This window comes from Phoxinus phoxinus (assembly GCF_949152265.1).
Source record: "Phoxinus phoxinus genome assembly, chromosome: 2".
In the NCBI taxonomy this organism is placed as follows: domain Eukaryota; kingdom Metazoa; phylum Chordata; class Actinopteri; order Cypriniformes; family Leuciscidae; genus Phoxinus; species Phoxinus phoxinus.
Window position 1 is genome coordinate 21,247,034 of NC_136877.1, and position 17,880 is coordinate 21,264,913.

Here is a 17,880-nt window from a genome sequence, read left to right on the forward strand (position 1 = left end):
ATTTTCTCGGAACTCGTTTTTATTTCAGAACCCCAAAGTTTACTCATATGAGACATGCACATATAGAGTTACAGTACAGTAAATATTACATCTTATAGAGATATATATACCGGTGGTCAGATACATAAAAATGGAGCTTTAGATGGACTGTTGAATCATACAAAATGAAAAGAGAAAAACAATAAATAAGTAATCCAATATTGAAATGATGCTTGGAAATCGTGAGATGAGACACTTATAACAACATAAATAGTGAAAGGTAAATGAGTCTTAAATTAAATACTACAAATGTGAGCACACAAACAAAGGCAAAGGATGGAGGCAAATGGTTAATAATATCTAGACACGATCAATAATGGCAACCTTTGCACTTTCTCTGTCCCTTTTCTAGACTAACTTTGGTTCAACGGCTTTTCAGTTGAGCTAAGGCACTTCTCGGTTTACGCTTGCCTTCACTTGCATATATAGCTTTCAAGTAACATGATCTAATACTACAGACCAGTTTCCATGTTTAGACTGAGCTTAGTCCTGAGATGAGCTGTTAGTGGCAAGGGCCATACTCTACTCCAGGTATATTCATTATCCAGGACACGGACTGGACTTAATCTGGTTCAGGGAATCTGGCCCATTCGTCATAATATACTGTATCACCTTCCCAGCACATCAGTCCATCAAAAATGTAATTCGAATCTCACTAATAATGCTTCCTGTATATAGCAATACACTGTGCATGTAGGTTATGAGGTTATGAGGAAAAAGTCCACGTTATGTAGCCTACCTTATGATAAGCCCAATCTTCAGAACATTACCTATTGCCTCCTTTGTGGCTTTAGAGGAGTCAGTCCTAGCCTTAACTATATCTAACTGATGATTAACTGCACATTCAGTTGCCCCTGTTGCTCATTGAATCAAGCTTTTGTCATGCATGATGGTGTAAAAACGTCAGATCAGAGAGGAAAGACGGAGTCTTCATTTTAGGAATTAATCGGTTGGCTGTAGGAACAGTGGCCTCTCCTGTGGATGAAAAGATACATAAATAATCAGTTAATATAGTTCTCACATTTCTTGTTTAAAAGTCTGAAAGTACTGCAAGCAAGAAAAAAACAACTTTTAATGTTTAAAGTCGGCATGAAAAGGAAGTTGCAATCGTATTTTCTTCCCTATTGTGACGTGAAATAGCTTCTTGAACAGGAAACAACATAATCTAATTTGGTTTTGATCTAATGTGAGTGACAGGTTGTCCCACCCTCGCGCCAGTAAACACGTCATCAGAGAAGAGGAGAGATGTTGTTGCAAGAGGAAGGGGAAGTTATTTTGGTTAAAGATTACGAGGGCATGTGGATTTAAAAAAAATGTGAACAGATAAATTATTTTTAATAAACACCGCAATACTATCACAATAAACTTTTTTCACAAAAATTTTAATCACAAATTTTTTTTTTTTACAACTGTCCATTTTTCACCTTTGTCAAGGTAACTTTAAGTGATGCATTTACCTGCATATTCCTGTCGAGCACTCATAGTTGTTCTGGCAGTAGGCCCCGTGAGGTTTAGTACCCATGATCCTCCATAATGGGGTCATTCGAGCAGTTCTCTTCAGTGACCTTTGAACTTTCTGCACAGAAGAGGGTGTGTCCAACTGTGGCAGAGGGCTGCAGGTCACCTGAAACACACAATGCGTAAATGAGCTCTACACTAATAAAACTTAATATCCATTTCATAAAATTATACAACCCTTTCTGCAAGAGTTTGACTATTAGTTTGATCATGTCATTTCAATTTAACAACAAAATCTAAATAAACGAATACAAGTGAATTTAAAACAAATCAGCATTGTAGCTCCTTTAAAATGGTTCCACCATTTAACAATAATTAAAAAAAATTAACAATAGCATAAGAATATATAAAATATTATTTTAATACTATTCTTTTTTTAAAGGAATTCCACTTAAGTAAAAAAATTAACACACAAACAGAAATATCCTCAAACTGAGATGGTGTAAAAGTCAATAATTTAGAGAGCCATGAAATAATTTGTTTTGTAAATATTAAATATTAAAAATGAAAAAAATAATAATAATCATAATTACCTGCTGGACAATCACCAAAAACACCAGGCACCAGGCTAGAAGAGCCCCTCTGTGAATGTGATCCTGCATGCTGAATGAGTAGATTCAGTTGCTGTAACAGAGACACTGATGCCAGAGAAGATGTACTGTCTTATATACCCTCCAGTCAGCATAAGAGACCGACTGCCTCTCCCTCATTCCACTCACTCTCTCTCTCTCCCCCCCTCTCTCTCTGCTTTTTCATTGCCAGATGTGGCATTTGTTTGCTTAATGTTTGTGACTGGGATAATCTGATGTCCTCTGGGACTCTGGGAGAAAATGCAGCCAAAGTTGAGAGAAGCAAAGGATAAGGAAGAACGAGAGGAATGAAAGATAAGAACAAAAATCAGACATACTGTATGCTTTTGGACATGTGCTTGTCAGCATTTTAGAGTTCAATGATGTAAATCTGCAGTTTCACCACAGTTTGTTGAACTGTATAATTTAGACAGCTATGCAATGGTATACTCACCGATGTAAATAAGACGATTTATATCAGATTCTATGGCTTCTGAATCAACATTTCCCATCCTGTTTCTTCAACATTCCTTTGGCATAGCTCTTCTGTCTCCCTTTTATCATATACACGTGCACAGAGACCTTGAAAAATAAAAATGACTGATTAGAGAGTCTGCTGTGTTTTAATAAAGGATAAAAAAAATGGACAAAAAACAAATAGGGAAAAAAAGATTGTGAACAATTCGCAGCAAAGATGGCAGCGGGTCAGATATGAGTCGGGCCTCTGATCCAGCTCATCACAAAGGTTCCACACTGACTCATGGTGTTTACTGGTTCTGGTGCTTGTCATCTTGGGATTGTCAGTTCATGTAAATAATGCCCAGTACTATTTCATAAGCTGGTGGTCTTGTTTTAAACATTTTTAGCATGCTCGCTGTGTTCGTCATAGTATTGTGATAGAGCTCAAGGTTAAGCTTATCTGCAAGTTTCTTCTTGTTCAGATCAACATTGCATGAAATCTATTCAGGTTAAGTGTTTATTGAGGTCAAGCACGGCAATCTGCTCACTACACACTTTGAGGACTGGCCTTTCCTCTTTATGCTGGTAGATACAGTACCATTCAAAATTTTGGGATCACTTGTGTAAGGACACATTGAATTGATCAGAAGTTACAGTAAATACATTTATAATGTCACAAAAGTGTTCTATATTTTATTCAATTCATCAAAGAATCCTGCTAAAATAAGTATCATCACGTTTCTTGAGCAGCAAATCAGTATGATTTCTGAAGGATCATGTGACACTGAAAACTGGAGTAATGATGCTGAAAACTTTGCCATCACAGGAATAAATTACATTTTTAAATAGTTTTTCCTGTATTTTTGATCAAATTAATGCTGCATTGGTGAGCATAAGACACTAATTTCAAAAACATTAAAAAGTCTTACCGACCCAAACTTTGAACAGTAGTGTATATTTAATGAAAAGCTGAGAAAATTACTATTTTTTTTTCTATTTACACAATCAGAGATGCTAAGGTATTACTTGAATTGTCAAACTATAAGGACACAACGTGTGTGATTTAGGCCACTGCAAACATAAACGTTGCAGTATTTGAAATGTAAACTTAGCTTGATGAAAAATTGCCTTTAGCTATTTAGCAGCGTTGTGTAATCAGCCTTAAATGAGGTGAACAGAAACACCAACCATGTGCTTCCAAAGTTCAGTGGGCTTTTCTGTGCAATTCTACCAGGAAATCTGTATCCAACACCATCTGCACAGACGTGACTCCTCTGAGGGTCACTGTTTCTTATGAACACTGAAAAAAGGGTTTCATTTTATTTTGATGGTCCCTTTAACACATTCTGTTGACTTATATGATCTATGTTTGCACCTACATATCTACTAACTCTCATTAAAGTGTTAGTAGAGTTGGCTAGGGTTAGAGTAAGTTGACATGTTGACATAAGTTGCAAAGTTATTTATAGTCAGTAGAATGTCTATTAGGGGAGCATTACAATACAGAACGGATATTAAGCAGACAGTCTAATACTCTAATGGAGTTAGTTGACATGTAGTTGCAAAGTTACTTCTAGTCAACAGAATGTTCAAAAGGGACCATCAAAATAAAGTGGTGTCAAAAAATACTTTTGCATAGATTTAGAAGTTTGAAATGCAAGTGAAATCACTTTACATCAATTTGATAAACAAACCTTGAGGATGTTTTTTTTTGTTGGAGATAATGTGTACTCCATGCACAACAGACCATGCACAACAATAGATAATTCTATCATTTGAAAAAGATAAGAAACTAAATTCCTTCCACCAGCAGCCTTAAGAAGACATTTAGGAGTTCAACTTCAGGGGAAGGATATATCCTTTCCCTTAACAATAATCTCTCTTTATGAATCAAATGATAGCCATTCATCAGGGTGTTCCCTCAGTGCTAAGGGTCAAGGACCCTGTCCCCATTTGTTTTTTTTGTCAGTTTTGGCACTTAGTCAAAAGATTTTAGACCAAGTACACCATCCCACCGGGAACCGAAACAATTATCAGTTGCCAATGAGGAGAAAAGGGCCTCAGCAGATTCATCCAGTTTCATTCCATCCACTATACCTGCCCTGCACTTCGCAAAACATCTCTGTGTAATAAAGGAGCCTTAATTGTGACTCATGTAGTTCAGTTCCAACTTCTGTTCCTCATGCAGTGACAAAATGAGTTGATATAATTGGGGGTGAGATGCTTTGTTGATGTTCTTCCTATTTGATAATATCCTGTTTTTATAGGCAAGCTGGACCTTTGCCTTTTCTGATTAACCTGACCAAGAGCTGTCCACTTCTCCAAAAAAAATGGTCTGATCGACATGTCAAGTAACAGTTTGTTGCTTTTGCATGATTTTTTAGGAGTGGATGAATCTTAAACTGGACATGACGCAACATATAGGACGTCACGGGTGGTTGCAGGAAGGCAGATGAAGATGAAGATTAAGCTTCCAGATTAAGATTAAGTTCCAACACGTAATGTATTGAAGATGAGGGTAAACGGACAGACAGAGCAACACATGCTAAAAGCAACGTTGACCGAACAATGACAGACTGTGAAGGGAGAACTCAAATAGTGATTAAAATAAGATGATTTATGACATCCACCTGAACAGAATGAACTAATAATGAGGAGCGAGAAAAGTGAACAAAGGAACACATGATACTAAAAGTTCATCATAATGAAACTAAACTGAACATAATGGTGACAGAACACCCTCTCCCAGTAGGCACGACCTCGTGCCGTAGTAGCAGAGGTGAGGGAGGGGGCTTCGGAGGTGGACGAGCAGCTGGCGAAGGATTGGTGACAGGAGACGGTGACGGAGGATTGATGTGAGGACGGCGACGATCCCCTGGCGGCGATGGCAATAGTCCACAGACACAGAGCTCCCCAGTGCCGACAGCCCTAGGTGGGGTCGAGGGAGTGAGGAGCCAAGGTGGTGTAGTGGCTGACGACAGCTGGGGGACGACCGACGGAGACGAGGCCGATGGATCTACAGGCGCAGATGGATAGCCGATGAAGGTGGAGCCAGATTACCCAAGGGCTGAGGTGGGGCCGGTGTGAAGGAGGACAGATGTGACACAGAGGGGAATGAGGAACGCGCTGCAGCCGTAGGAACTGGGTGTAGAAGACAGCCCAAGGGGGACGACTGACCAAGGGGGAGCCAGCAGGAAGGAGGAACCCGGTGGAGCCGCAAGTCCGAGGGTCTCCGGAGGATCTGAAGGTGGGAGGAGCCAATACGGAGCCGAGATGGAGCGAAGAGATCCGAGGCCGGAGTCGAAGCCTCAGGATCCTCTCGCACTGACACTGCGGGTGGAAACACGACCTGTGGCACGACGTCATAGCAGGGCTTCTGCGGAGATGGCGCAGGGTTATTGACATAGAATAGTTCATAGTTTATACAGTCAATGGTACTGTTCCAAAACAGCAATGATGAAGGTACCGGGTTGGATTGAGTTGATAATTCCTCATTGAAGTCGATCAGCCAGTCCTCATCGTCCGTAGTCACGAATCCCTCATCCGCTGATGTCGTTCATGCCCCTGGTCATACTCACGATGGAGCTCCACTTCTGGGGTGAGGGTCAGCTCGAGGAGATCTTTGCACTACAGGAGAAAGATTCTGAGAAAATTGCATTTTCAGCCTGCTTATATAGATGGGTAGCCCCACCATTTTGGTGGGCTGAAGCGCCAGAGGTTTGTGCAGTTGCACATAAGCGATTAAATCAGGCTTCAGCATTTTCGGAAGAAAGGAGTTTCCCCATAGCGTCAGCTAAAGACTGAAGCAATGCGATTGAACCGTATCAATAAGGGAAGCTACACTGTGTCTTCCTTTATTTCATTGGAGACCTTCAGACAGTGCTGCTGATTGTTTCTCTGATATCTTGATTGTTTTTTGTGGTTGTGATTAGTTCTACCATTGGGCCTTAGGTCAATTAGGACATTTAAGTAGCTTTTATATGTGCTTTAGAAAAGAAAAAAACATTACTGATGTGAATATTGCTGTGCAAGAAAGACAATGGCACTGGCATATCTTAAAATATAGCAAGTTACTTTCTGTTTAGACAGCTCCAGCATACACTTTAATTTTTGACTAAGCCTTGTCTGTGACACTGGCCAAAAGTTTGCTAGGGTACATGCTTTAGTTTATAGTTATATTATGTACTGTTTGGCTTGCTGTGTTTTTTCTATGAATTAACACCGTGTTCTACTTGTCAAGAGTGTATTTAAACAATTAAAAGTCTAAATAGTTTTGTCTAGGAGCGGTAAATAACTCAAGAACCACAGGGATTAATTTGCCCATCAAACTGCAGATTAAAGAGCACAAAATATAAAGTATATTTTCCTAATATGTCGTCAAATACATTTTTTAGATATTGATGTATCGGTTCAGCTGGAATACCTGTTGTCTAAAGATGCCATTATACCACTGTAAAAGCCATTAGTCTTTAGGTTGATTATGAGTACATTGAAATGTAACCAACAAAGTGTGGATGCTACAACAACAATAATGGGTTAGATAGATATTGCTTTTTTTTTTAAAGTTTATATAAACAAATTTAAGATGCTTGTTGTTTAAAAATTCACTCAATGCATCACATTTAATTGTTTTCACCATTTGGTAGAATTTTCATCCATATACGTTCAAAAATTTTGGTTCAGCAAAATTGTTTTGAAAGAAATTAATACTTATTCATGAGAAAATTTGATTTCTATTAATATACATTTTTTATTAAATTTGTATTTAGACTGGAGTAATGTCTGCTGAAATATTCAGCTTTGCCATCACTCGAATGCATTACATTTCAAAATATATTAAAATAGAAAAGATTATTTCAAATTGCAGCCTAGTTGAGCATAAGAGACTATTTTCAAAAACATTGAAACAAATCTTACCGACACCAAACCTTTAAACAGTATTCCCTGGTTTCACAGACTAAAATGCATGTTTGAGCTGTCAACTGAATTTATTTTAATTGCATAGCAGCTGAACACTTGCATAAGGTTCTAAATGAACTTTCACCCTAATTTTACACCAGAAAAACTCTATAACATCAAAGAAGCCAGTTCAGACCAGCATTCCTGCCATCTCCATTTACTAGAGCCGAGAGAAACAGCTGGGAGAGAGCGACTCCTATTGACCAAATCTAAACATAAGTGAAATACCAAACAAAATGACCACACAACAAGCATTTTATACGTTTGCTTTCTTCTTTTTTTTCTTTTTTCTTTTTTTACAAAATAACTATTTTATTTCAACATCTTTCAATATAACATTAAAACATTCATTTAGGTGCATGGACATTTCTCCTCTAAGAAATACATCTATACAAGTCTCATTTATACACTTACTGCATGCCTTCACTGAGGTTGTGCAAAATTAGCCTCTGCTTATTTTCTCCACTTGCTTTTCGAAGGCCAGGCCCTTTGTCAAAGATGGGCAAAATCTGTGCTTTCAGAAAGAGGATACAAATGTGGCAGACAAGAGAAACAGCAACAACTCTATGGCCTAAATCAACAGACAGGGCTTTTTCGTGCTTTTTTTTCCTCCTCAATTTTCCTTTTTTCAGTAAAGTGTCTTCAATAAAGTGCCAAAATTCTCCTATTTCATTCCCCCTCCATAAATACATTACAAAAGATGTCACATTAATACATACCAGACAGAAACAAAGAACATACATAGACATAGACAAGAGTAAGCAGAAAAGAAACATTACATGATAGTCACTCATTCACCAATCAGAATCCAGTTATTCACACCTAGATCCCTAAAAAGTCTGTACCGTGAGAGGTGAGACTGAATTGATCACTCTCCACAAATCAACTCTAACACAAACCTCGCTGTGTGAATGTTCTTAGTAATGCGCAAGCAAGGCTACAGGCAAATCAAACCCAATATAACCATTCCTTTCGGCTGAGTTCTTCTATTGTGCTGGTTCAAATTCACATTGTCCTTTAGCACCATTCAATTATTTTCCCGATCCTACCCCAAGCCCAAAGTCATCTGCAGGTGCAGGAGTCTGCAATCATATCTTCATATTCTTTATACACTATGTTTCCATCCCTCTCCATCATCAGCACACTGATAGGTTTGTATTTAAAAGGAACGCAAGAGGGCATCGGGATATCTGACACACCAAGCTCGCTGATCAAAGTCTGCATGATTGCGTGGTTGGGCGAATTGTAGCCATAATGCAGGATACGAGGGCAGTCTCCCATACAGTAACGAGGGTTGTACTTGTGGGGTGCAATGATCCAATGGTCCCATCCCAAATCTTTGAAGGTCACGTGGTAGGAGTGCAGCTTGCACTGGTTTTTGGCCACGCTGTTCGACCCTTGCTTGTAGTTGGGGATGTCAGAGACGATGCTCCCAGGCTCCTGAGACCGGCGGGTCCTGGGGTGGGAAAGGGGTGTGAAGTACTTCCCCCATTCCCCAGGTTGCTTGTTCTCTTCCAAGAAGAGCAGCAAAACAGGAGCTCGAAGATGGTGTTGAGGTGGGAAGCATTTTCGATGTGTAATGGACCCGGCATTCTTTGGTTTAGTGCATCGATAATGGGCTAAGAGGGATACCTGGCCATCTTTTGACTCGGACACATGGTTTGTGACATCCGATTCGGTCCACAGGCTTCGAGGACCCATAATGACATGGTTACCTTCAGGAAGATCTTGAAGAGACGTGACCCTTGCCTCACAAATAAAAGGATGACAGGATGACACAGGAGACCTCAGATGCATAAAAGACGCCTTCACCAGTTTGTCCAACAAGAGGTTTTTCAGTTCATATTTCACTGTGTAGTTATACTGAAGGTCTAGTCCAGTAGGATTTACAGATAGGAGAGAGAAAATGAAAAAAAAAAATCATCAGACAATGGGCCTAGATTTCAAAAAAACACATCTAATAGTTATGATACTATTTTAAGGGCTAATGTGCACAGCACACTCTTAAAAATAAAGGTTCCAGCAGGGTTTTTTGTTTCCCCAAAGCAATGCGATATAAGAACCATTCAGTGAACAGTTCTTAAAATAACCATTTTTGTTCTTATCACTCTTAAAATTAAAGTTTCCAAAAGGATGTTTTCAAAGCAATGCAATATTATAATATAATTTTCTTACTAAGAACACTTTCAAAACCTAAAGAACCCTTTTCCACAATAAAGAACCTTTTGTGGAATGGAAAATTTCAATAAACGTCTATTGATAATATGCATGGAACATTAGATGTCAATAAATAACTTTTTAAAGTGAGAGTTCACCAAAAATTTAAAACTTTGCCATCATTTAGGCCTATAATCACCATTTCATACAATGGAAATCAACGGAAGTCATCAACTGTCTGGTTAACAACATTCTTTAAAATATATTTTGTGTTCAACAGAAGAGAGAAACCCATAAAGGTTTGGAACAACTTGAGAGTGCAAGTAATGACAATTTTTTCATTTTTGGGTGAACTATCCCTTTAAGAGTGAAGTGTGAATTAAAACATTTATAATCTTAAAAACAAAACAGAAAATGTCACTATAAATAACCTTGCAATGGTGGAAGGTTCCATTGATGGTAAATGTTCTTCATTGAACAATAGATGCCAATTATATTTTTAAGGGTGCAAATAAAAACAAAAGTATGTCTAGATGTACTTGTAATGGACGTGTATGAGATAAGATAGAGTGCTTTACCATTTGAGGTTGGGAGAAAGTGCTTTTCAGTGGAGGACGCTTTGAGCAGCCTTATAGTGTTGGATCCAAATAACTTGAGCTGCTTTGGTCGTCCATCTGCATCCGCCGCTATCCTGTATAGACTTAACATCAGACGCATACCTTCATCTTCAGTTTGGCTTTCTAGGAGAGGTTTAAAATAAGAGTTCCTCTGTTTTGGGTGTCGATTTCGACGAACTTCTCTGCTGGCGACGCCAAAATGTGACGGAGAAGACATGTTTCCGGCCACGCGCGTAAATATGTGCAGCACAAACAAACACGACAGTACGCAGAGTCTCAGACAGTTGTGACTGCAGGTAGCCTTCATGTTCAGCCCCTCGTACGGACGAGTGGCACCTGGAAGGCTACCATCGTCTAAGACAATCAGCGGGCGGAATTCAAACTAAACATCACCTGACGATGACAACCTTTTGGTGCGCCTCTAATCGCGTGACGTCATGCTCAATCACCTATCAAACTTAAAGTTGCGTGTGTCACTTTGGCCTACACAAAAGGTGTTTACTAGATGTCAATCCTATCTTTGAAAAAAACAAAAATTAAATTAAATCAATGGCTTATGAGAAATCTATTTGACTTTATATGGAAAAACAAAATACATTACATAAAGAAAACAATTATGAATTAATATGAAATGGTGGCCTACATTTCTTGGATTTTGAAACGTTAAATAATAAATTTAAAGTAAATTGGCTTAGTCAGGTTGTTAGAAATCCTTACTCCCTTTGGAACTTTATCCCCATATGCTTACGTTGGTAATTTAAATTTTCTTCTTAATTTTTAATTATAACATCACAAAATACCAGTCAAATTATAAGAATTTCATCGCCAGGCCTTTTTATCGTTGTCCTTGATTTTCAAGCTCAACTTTTCACCACATACGTATTATATATGGAATAATAAGGATGTATTAGGCTATATAAACGTAAATCATTGTTTTTGAAATATTGGTTTGATAATGGCATCATATTGGTGGAACAGTTATTTCATTTAAATTGTTTTCTTTTCACTGTAAGTTTTTGGCACATTATAAGATTCCTGTAACACCAGGGGACTATGCAAAAAGTTTTTTGATGCAATATCTCCTGAAATCTGTATGCTGTTTAGACATCAGAAAAGACTTAATATTCAACAATGGTCTAAGTTCTTATGAGGTAATATTTGTTTTTCCCCTAACTCACAAAATAGATCCATAAGAGCGTTATTTCAAAGAAACTTTGTGTCTTTGCCTGTTTAGACATCAGAAAATACTTAATATTCAACAATGGCCTAAGTTCTTATGTAGGTAATATTTGTTTTTCCCCTAACTCACAAAATAGATCAATAAGAGCGTTATTTCAAAGAAACTATGTGTCTTTGCCTTATATTTATTCATACTGGAATCAATTGACAGAGAATATTGTGTTGAAAAAGGTTCGGACCTAATCAATATTTAATTACAAACAAATTTAAAGAGGTATCATTCAAAATTAGGCTATACATAAAATGTTTAAACATTACTTTGTGAAATTTAAAAGTGATTGATTAGTAAAAATATGCATAACACACTGACTTCCATAAATGACAATAATACAGTGTGACTCAACAGCTGAAGATTTAGCCTAATCCTATCATATTAAATAAATGTATATGCTCCTCTTAATTTTGTAATTTAATTTGAGTAGGCCTAAATGTTTGTGAGACTTATAGTCAGTAAAAACAGATTTTTTAGGTTAACTGATATAACTTTGTGCATGTCTCTGGAAAAGATTGATCTGTTTAATATCAACGTTTTCTGTGTCAATTTGTGATTTACATAGTAAAAAATATAAATCTGAATATGTTACAATTTGAAAGTAAATGCACATTGTTCTTAAGGGCATCTTCCCCCATAACCTATTAATTTCTAATGATTTAAGAAATGAATTCCTAGTTAGTTTCTGAAAATAAAATAAAATACTTAAATTACTATCCAGAGGCGTCGCAATAGGGCAGGCAAGCCAGGCAATTACCTGGCGCCCCGCAATTTAAGGGGCCCCACGAGGGCTGATCATTTAAACAATCAGACATGTTAATATGAAGACGCAGCAACATCTCTGCATCCCCCTTAGTGGGGTCCCCTCTCTCGTTACGCTGGTTCAGATGGCTCTGCGCTGGTTATGCTTTTACCACCTCGCCTTTTTCAAACTGGCGTAGCGCTTTCTCGCGGTAGCCTATATATGTAGAAAATGCATGATTTTTTAAACATGAAAAGGACTTATCCATCTGGTATGGCCGCTCGCTCTAACGTTAACCTAGATAAATGTTCTCTATTATTAGGTGCATATCCAAGTGTTAGTTTTGTGTGGAGCGTTCTTACTGCATTTACATTCCATTTATTCATTTAGCAGACACTTTTATCCAAAGCGACTTACAAATGAGAACAATGGAAGTAGTTAAACGAACTGTACAAAATGTTATGACCCTTCTCAGTTTAATCTAACGCAGTAGGCCTACATGTAAAGTTTGTTTTTTTAATAAATAGAATAGAAGAGAGAAAGTGTTAGTATTACTGGATCAAGTGCTGCCGAAAAAGATGCGTCTTCAGCCATTTCTTGAAAATTGCTATGGACTCAGCAAGGAGTTAGGCAGATCATTCCACCAGCAGGAAACCGTCATGGTTAAGGTCCGATAAAGAGATTTTGTGCCCAGATGGCACCACAAGACAACGTTCGCTTGCAGAGCGCAAGTTTCTGGATGGCACACAAGTCTGAAATAATGAGTTTATGTAAAAAGGAGCTGTAACACTGTAGATTGAATCAAAGGACGAAGCAGGATCCACGTACAGCAGCTTTAATTAGACAGACTCAGAACTTGACAGACATAAACTGTGGCCCAGGACTCAGGAACTGAACAAACAACATTACAAAGTCAAGAACCCACAAACACTGAAACAAGACACAGGGTTTAAATACAGAGACTAAGAAACTAAACAAGATAACAGGGGGCGTGGCTAATCAGAAACACCTGTAGAGCCTAATAAACAAGAAAAACTACAAAACATGGTACAAGACAGGAAATGACAAAAGTCCACACAAGACAAGGGGAACATAAGGCAGGAATCATAACAGAGGCCCCCCACTTAAGGAGCGGCTTCCAGATGCTCCTCAGGAAACAGTCAAGGAGGGTGGTGGAGCGGAGGCGGATCCGGGGGCGGGATGGGCCTGGCCCGTGGAGTGGAACAGGGCCTGGAGACTGCAGCAGGTCGGACCAGGTAGTTCGGGTGGCCAGGGAGGACCAGACAGTTCGGGCGGCCAGGGCGGAGACGTCAGTTCAGGGGACCCACTGCCCCCTCCCAAAATTTTCTTGAGGGCAGCTATGGGATTATGCTCAGGAACAGACACCGGCTCAGCGGTGGCCATCTTGTCTGGAGACACCGGATCGGCAGACGTGACGGGGACAGTCTCTGGATCGGCAGACGCGACGCGGACAGTCTCTGGATCGGCAGACGCGACGCGGACAGTCTCTGGATCGGCAGACGCGACGCGGGCAGTCTCTGGATCGGCAGACGTGACGTGAAGAAGCTAAGACTCAGGAACAGAAAGAGGCTCAGGAAGCGTGAAGGCGGCTATTTCTGCTGAGGGCTCAAATTCAGGCTTGGCAGCGGCCATCTTTGCCGGAGACGATCTCTCAGGCGTGGCGGCGGCCACCATTGGCGTAGACGTATACGATCTCTCAGGCAGGGCGGTGGCCATCTTGGCCGGAGGCAAACTCTCAGGCGATGCGGCGGCGGCCATCATTGGCGTAGACGATCTCTCAGGCATGGCGGCGGCCATCTTGGCCAGGGACAATCTCTCAGGCGACATGGCAGCGGCCATCCTGGGAACCAGAATCAGGTGTGGCCGCCTTCTTGGCTGGAGACTCCCCAAAGCTGCTGCTAGATCCATTTGTGGTGGGTTCTTCTGTAACGCTGTAGATTGAATCAAAGGACGAAGCAGGATCCACGTGCAGCAGCTTTAATTAAACAGACTCAGAACTTGACAGACATAAACTGTGGCCCAGGACTCAGGAACTGAACAAACAACATTACAAAGTCAAGAACCCACAAACACTGAAACAAGACACAGGGTTTAAATACAGAGACTAACAAGCTAAACAAGATAACAAGGGGGCGTGGCTAATCAGAAACACCTGTAGAGCCTAATAAACAAGAAAAACTACAAGGGACTACAAAACATGGTACAAGACAGGAAATGACATAAGTCCAAACAAGACAAGGGGAACATAAGACAGGACAGGAGAAGAGCCAGTGGTTGTTCTGTAGACAAACGTCAGTGACTTGAATTTGATGCGAGCTGCAACTGGCAACCAGTGCAATTTAGTGAGGAGAGAAGTGACGTGTGCTCTCTTCGGCTCGTTAAAGACCACTCTACCTGCAGCATTCTGGATCAGTGGCAGAGGTTTGACAGAGCAAGCTGGGAGACCTGCCAGGAGAGCATTACAATAGTCCAGTCTGGATAGAACAAGCGCTTGGACAAGGAGTTGTGTAGCATGCTCTAAATGGAAGGGCCTGATCCTCCTAATGCTGTACAAGGCAAATCTGCAGGACACTTCTAGCAATGTGGTCTGTAAAGTTCAATTGATCATCAATTACAACTCCTGACCTTGATGTAGTTATGGATGACGAGCTGAATGGTGAAGTTGTGATGAAGTGTTGGGCTGGCTGGGAGTCCGGGACCACAAGTAGCTCTATCAACAGTGGAAACAACTTAATATACTTAAAATAATTTCTGGTCATACAGAAAAGAATAATATATCAGTCGCATTTGTGTAAACTCACAATGACAAGAAAACGTTGTGCTTTTGTAAAATAAAATAAAACAAACAGGTCTCCGTGGCGTGAACTGGAGCGCGTCTCAAAAATGAAACCGTGTAAGCGATAGCCTCGCAGATAGGAGAAATATATATAACGTTATATAACGCTTGAAATGTCCTCTTTTAAACTAAAAAATATAGAATTATGAATTTGCTAATATGAAACCATTCTGCATTACCTTCTGTATGGTTGAACATTTGCTTCCATCGATGACTTCCACACATAATCAATATTCTTCCATTAAGGCAATTCTGTTGTTATAGTTGTCACAAGTCCACAACTATAACTTATCTATAACATTATTTATCATTCAGACACCCGTCGGTGTATGTATGAATGAGTGAGAGAATGGGTGAATGTGAGGCAATATGTAAAGTGCTTTGGTGGCCATTGGGTCTGTAAAAGCGCTATATAAATGCAGTCCATTTACCATTTTTACCATTTACAAGTCATCTTCTGCCAGGAGCATCATGCATGTCAATCTGCTGCTGTTCAATCAGGTGGTTTGTCTTCGTCTGGCATCTCAGCTGAGAACTGTCCACTATGGGTGACCCTACCAGTAGTTGTGAAGTACCAATGGCGTAGCTCTCAGCATGATGTACACAAGCCCTCACAGCACGTCAAGCTGCAAACCTTGTGAGGGACCTATACCCTAATCTAACTAACAACCGCATATCAACCAACTGCTCAAAGTGTTCTGACAACCATATGCATGAAAACCAGAAAGAAGAGTCCAGCAACCACATAAAACAGGTTAATAACCGCGCAGAAACCTTAGCAAACGCATGTCAACACACAAGAAACCTAAAACATCCTGACAACCAAGAAGCAAAGTGTGAAAACACTCAGAACAACCGCATATCAATGCACTGACAACCACTGAAAACATCCTAACAACCACACAACAATGTGCAGAACACTCACTGTACAAAATAAAACTTACTCCACAAAGTGTGAACTTACTCACAGCATTTATATTCGTAGGTCCCACGTGTGATGCTCCAGCCTCATGTGACACTGTGATGACTCAGTGTCTGGGCTTCTTAATTCGGGGTTCCTCGGGCAGGGGCTCTTCACTGATGTCCACGTGGATTTGTGGAGCGAAGCTTCTTCTGCTGGGTGTGGAGAAGCTCTCAGTGACGAGGACATGTCCATCGGGCTGCTGCGTCTCCACCAGTGAAGGGCAGTTGAGCGTCTCCCACAGCTGCTGCTTGATCGTCAGGCCCAGCTCAAGACTGTAGGGACGGTACCGACCAGAGCGAGTCTTCAACGTGGGCTCCGCAACAGAACCGTAAATGTCCTGGTAGGCCTGCACACTGCTGCCGTGGATGGAGACGGGCCCTTCCTGCTGACACGCGTTCACTGAAGAGACTGAGGCTGCTGGACGGATTTCAGGAAGGGCAGCGGCGTTCTTCAGGTAGCGCTCCTCCAAACCGCTGGGACTTTGAGCTTCACAGGGGTCTGGAGTGGAAGAGAATCCACTCAGGTGTGTGGGAAGAGCCCTGGTTCTTCTCGGGCGACGCTGCTCCATGATGATAATTCAAGAATAACTTTCCAAATTGGACAAATTTTCGAAACTTAGCAAATTGTAGAGTTGTGAGAACAGGCTTCAAGGCTTCAGGGACAGTTGTGTTGATTTCAAATATCAACTCAAGCTGCTGAACTACATAGAATGTTGATGCTTATTTAAATGTAAACAACACTTGAAATCAGCTGTAATTCAGTTAGAGCTCTATATGTTACATGTATTTACACACTTCTCTATTACCATTATCGTCTTCATTTACCGTTATATTCCCGATCTGTGTATGGGGTCTGTTAGCAGCATCACTGTTAAGAACTGTGCTATATTAGTAGTCCATGAATTAATCTGCATGTTGAATGACTCTTTTAAGTGAACAAATCATTCATATTTTGTTGACTGAAGTCTCTTCCTTTTAAAGTACACAAAGTTGTGGTGGCCTTTTCTGCTTCCACAGACTGAGCACAACCCATATGCAATGTGGCCTGTGAAGGAACATTTCATTGGTTGTGAATCAACCAAACAATGTTGAGTTTGGAGTCTGAATAAACCCTGTTTGTGAAGGAATATGCACATAAATGTTGTTGTTCAGATTTTTATTTCTGTATAGGCCTATATGTTTTTACATATAATAGTAAAAAAAATATATCTGCATGTAATTACACTTATTTTTAGCTGTATCTACACCATAAAAAAAATGTTTCAGCATGTAAATGTTCACGCTGCCTTAAAATTTTTACTTTAGTCTTGAATTGTAGTTTTGAAAACATGACATATGAAGTTGTAATAAGTGATTAAACAACTTAATTTGAACAAATTTAAATGAAATGGATACATTTATGAAGGGATTTTTAATGTTTGTCCTACTCAAACCAATTAAAATTTTCTGTTTTATTCCCCGGAGACAAAACTTGGTTGAGATGTTTTTATTTAAAAGTCATAGTTATTCAATGTAAAACAACCACAATACCACGTAGAAAAAGGAACATATCCAATAGCTGTCAAAATGCTCAATATGATTGTGATGCATGCTCCGTTAGGGCCTGATCTTGGTGTTGTGCACTATACACTATACACTATACATTTTTTGTTCCTTTTGTGTCCTATTTTTAATAGGCTACATTTGATGTTCTATCCAACTGTTTTGCTTGTAATATTGAGATTAACTAACTAGCCTACTTTATTGTGCTCATGATCAACTTAAAAATA

The 17,880-nt window shown here is 39.8% G+C and overlaps 2 protein-coding genes across 2 annotated transcripts in view; both read right to left on the minus strand.

The window, feature by feature from the left end:
* The window catches only part of leap2 (liver-expressed antimicrobial peptide 2), a 2,247-nt gene extending 2 nt beyond the window's left edge, over window positions 1-2,245 (minus strand). Inside the window, exons 1-3 of the mRNA XM_079599441.1 lie at window positions 2,091-2,245; window positions 1,497-1,663; window positions 1-1,014 (exon numbers count right to left, since the gene is read on the minus strand). The exon at window positions 1-1,014 is cut by the window's left edge and continues 2 nt beyond it. Coding sequence (XP_079455567.1) covers window positions 975-1,014; window positions 1,497-1,663; window positions 2,091-2,159 — 276 coding nt within the window. The 5' untranslated portion in view covers window positions 2,160-2,245 and the 3' untranslated portion in view covers window positions 1-974. The remainder of the gene's footprint in view (window positions 1,015-1,496; window positions 1,664-2,090) is intronic.
* Window positions 2,246-7,557: 5,312 nt separating this feature from the next.
* On the minus strand, window positions 7,558-10,783 carry bmp15 (bone morphogenetic protein 15). The gene is made up of 2 exons (XM_079600968.1): window positions 10,280-10,783; window positions 7,558-9,415 (listed from the first exon to the last, which is right to left on the minus strand). Exons 1-2 carry the CDS (start codon window positions 10,623-10,625, stop codon window positions 8,607-8,609), a joined length of 1,155 nt encoding a protein of 384 aa, XP_079457094.1. The 5' UTR covers window positions 10,626-10,783; the 3' UTR covers window positions 7,558-8,606.
* Between the last annotated feature and the right edge of the window lie 7,097 nt (window positions 10,784-17,880).

Excerpts from the sequence above, each read along its gene's own strand:
- bmp15 (XM_079600968.1), bottom strand. The coding sequence starts at position 10,625 with ATGAAGGCTACCTGCAGTCACAACTGTCTGAGACTCTGCGTACTGTCG. Across the intron at positions 9,416-10,279 it reads CTTTCTCCCAACCTCAAATG|ACCTTCAGTATAACTACACA; the intron begins GTAAAGCACTCT and ends CTACTGGACTAG.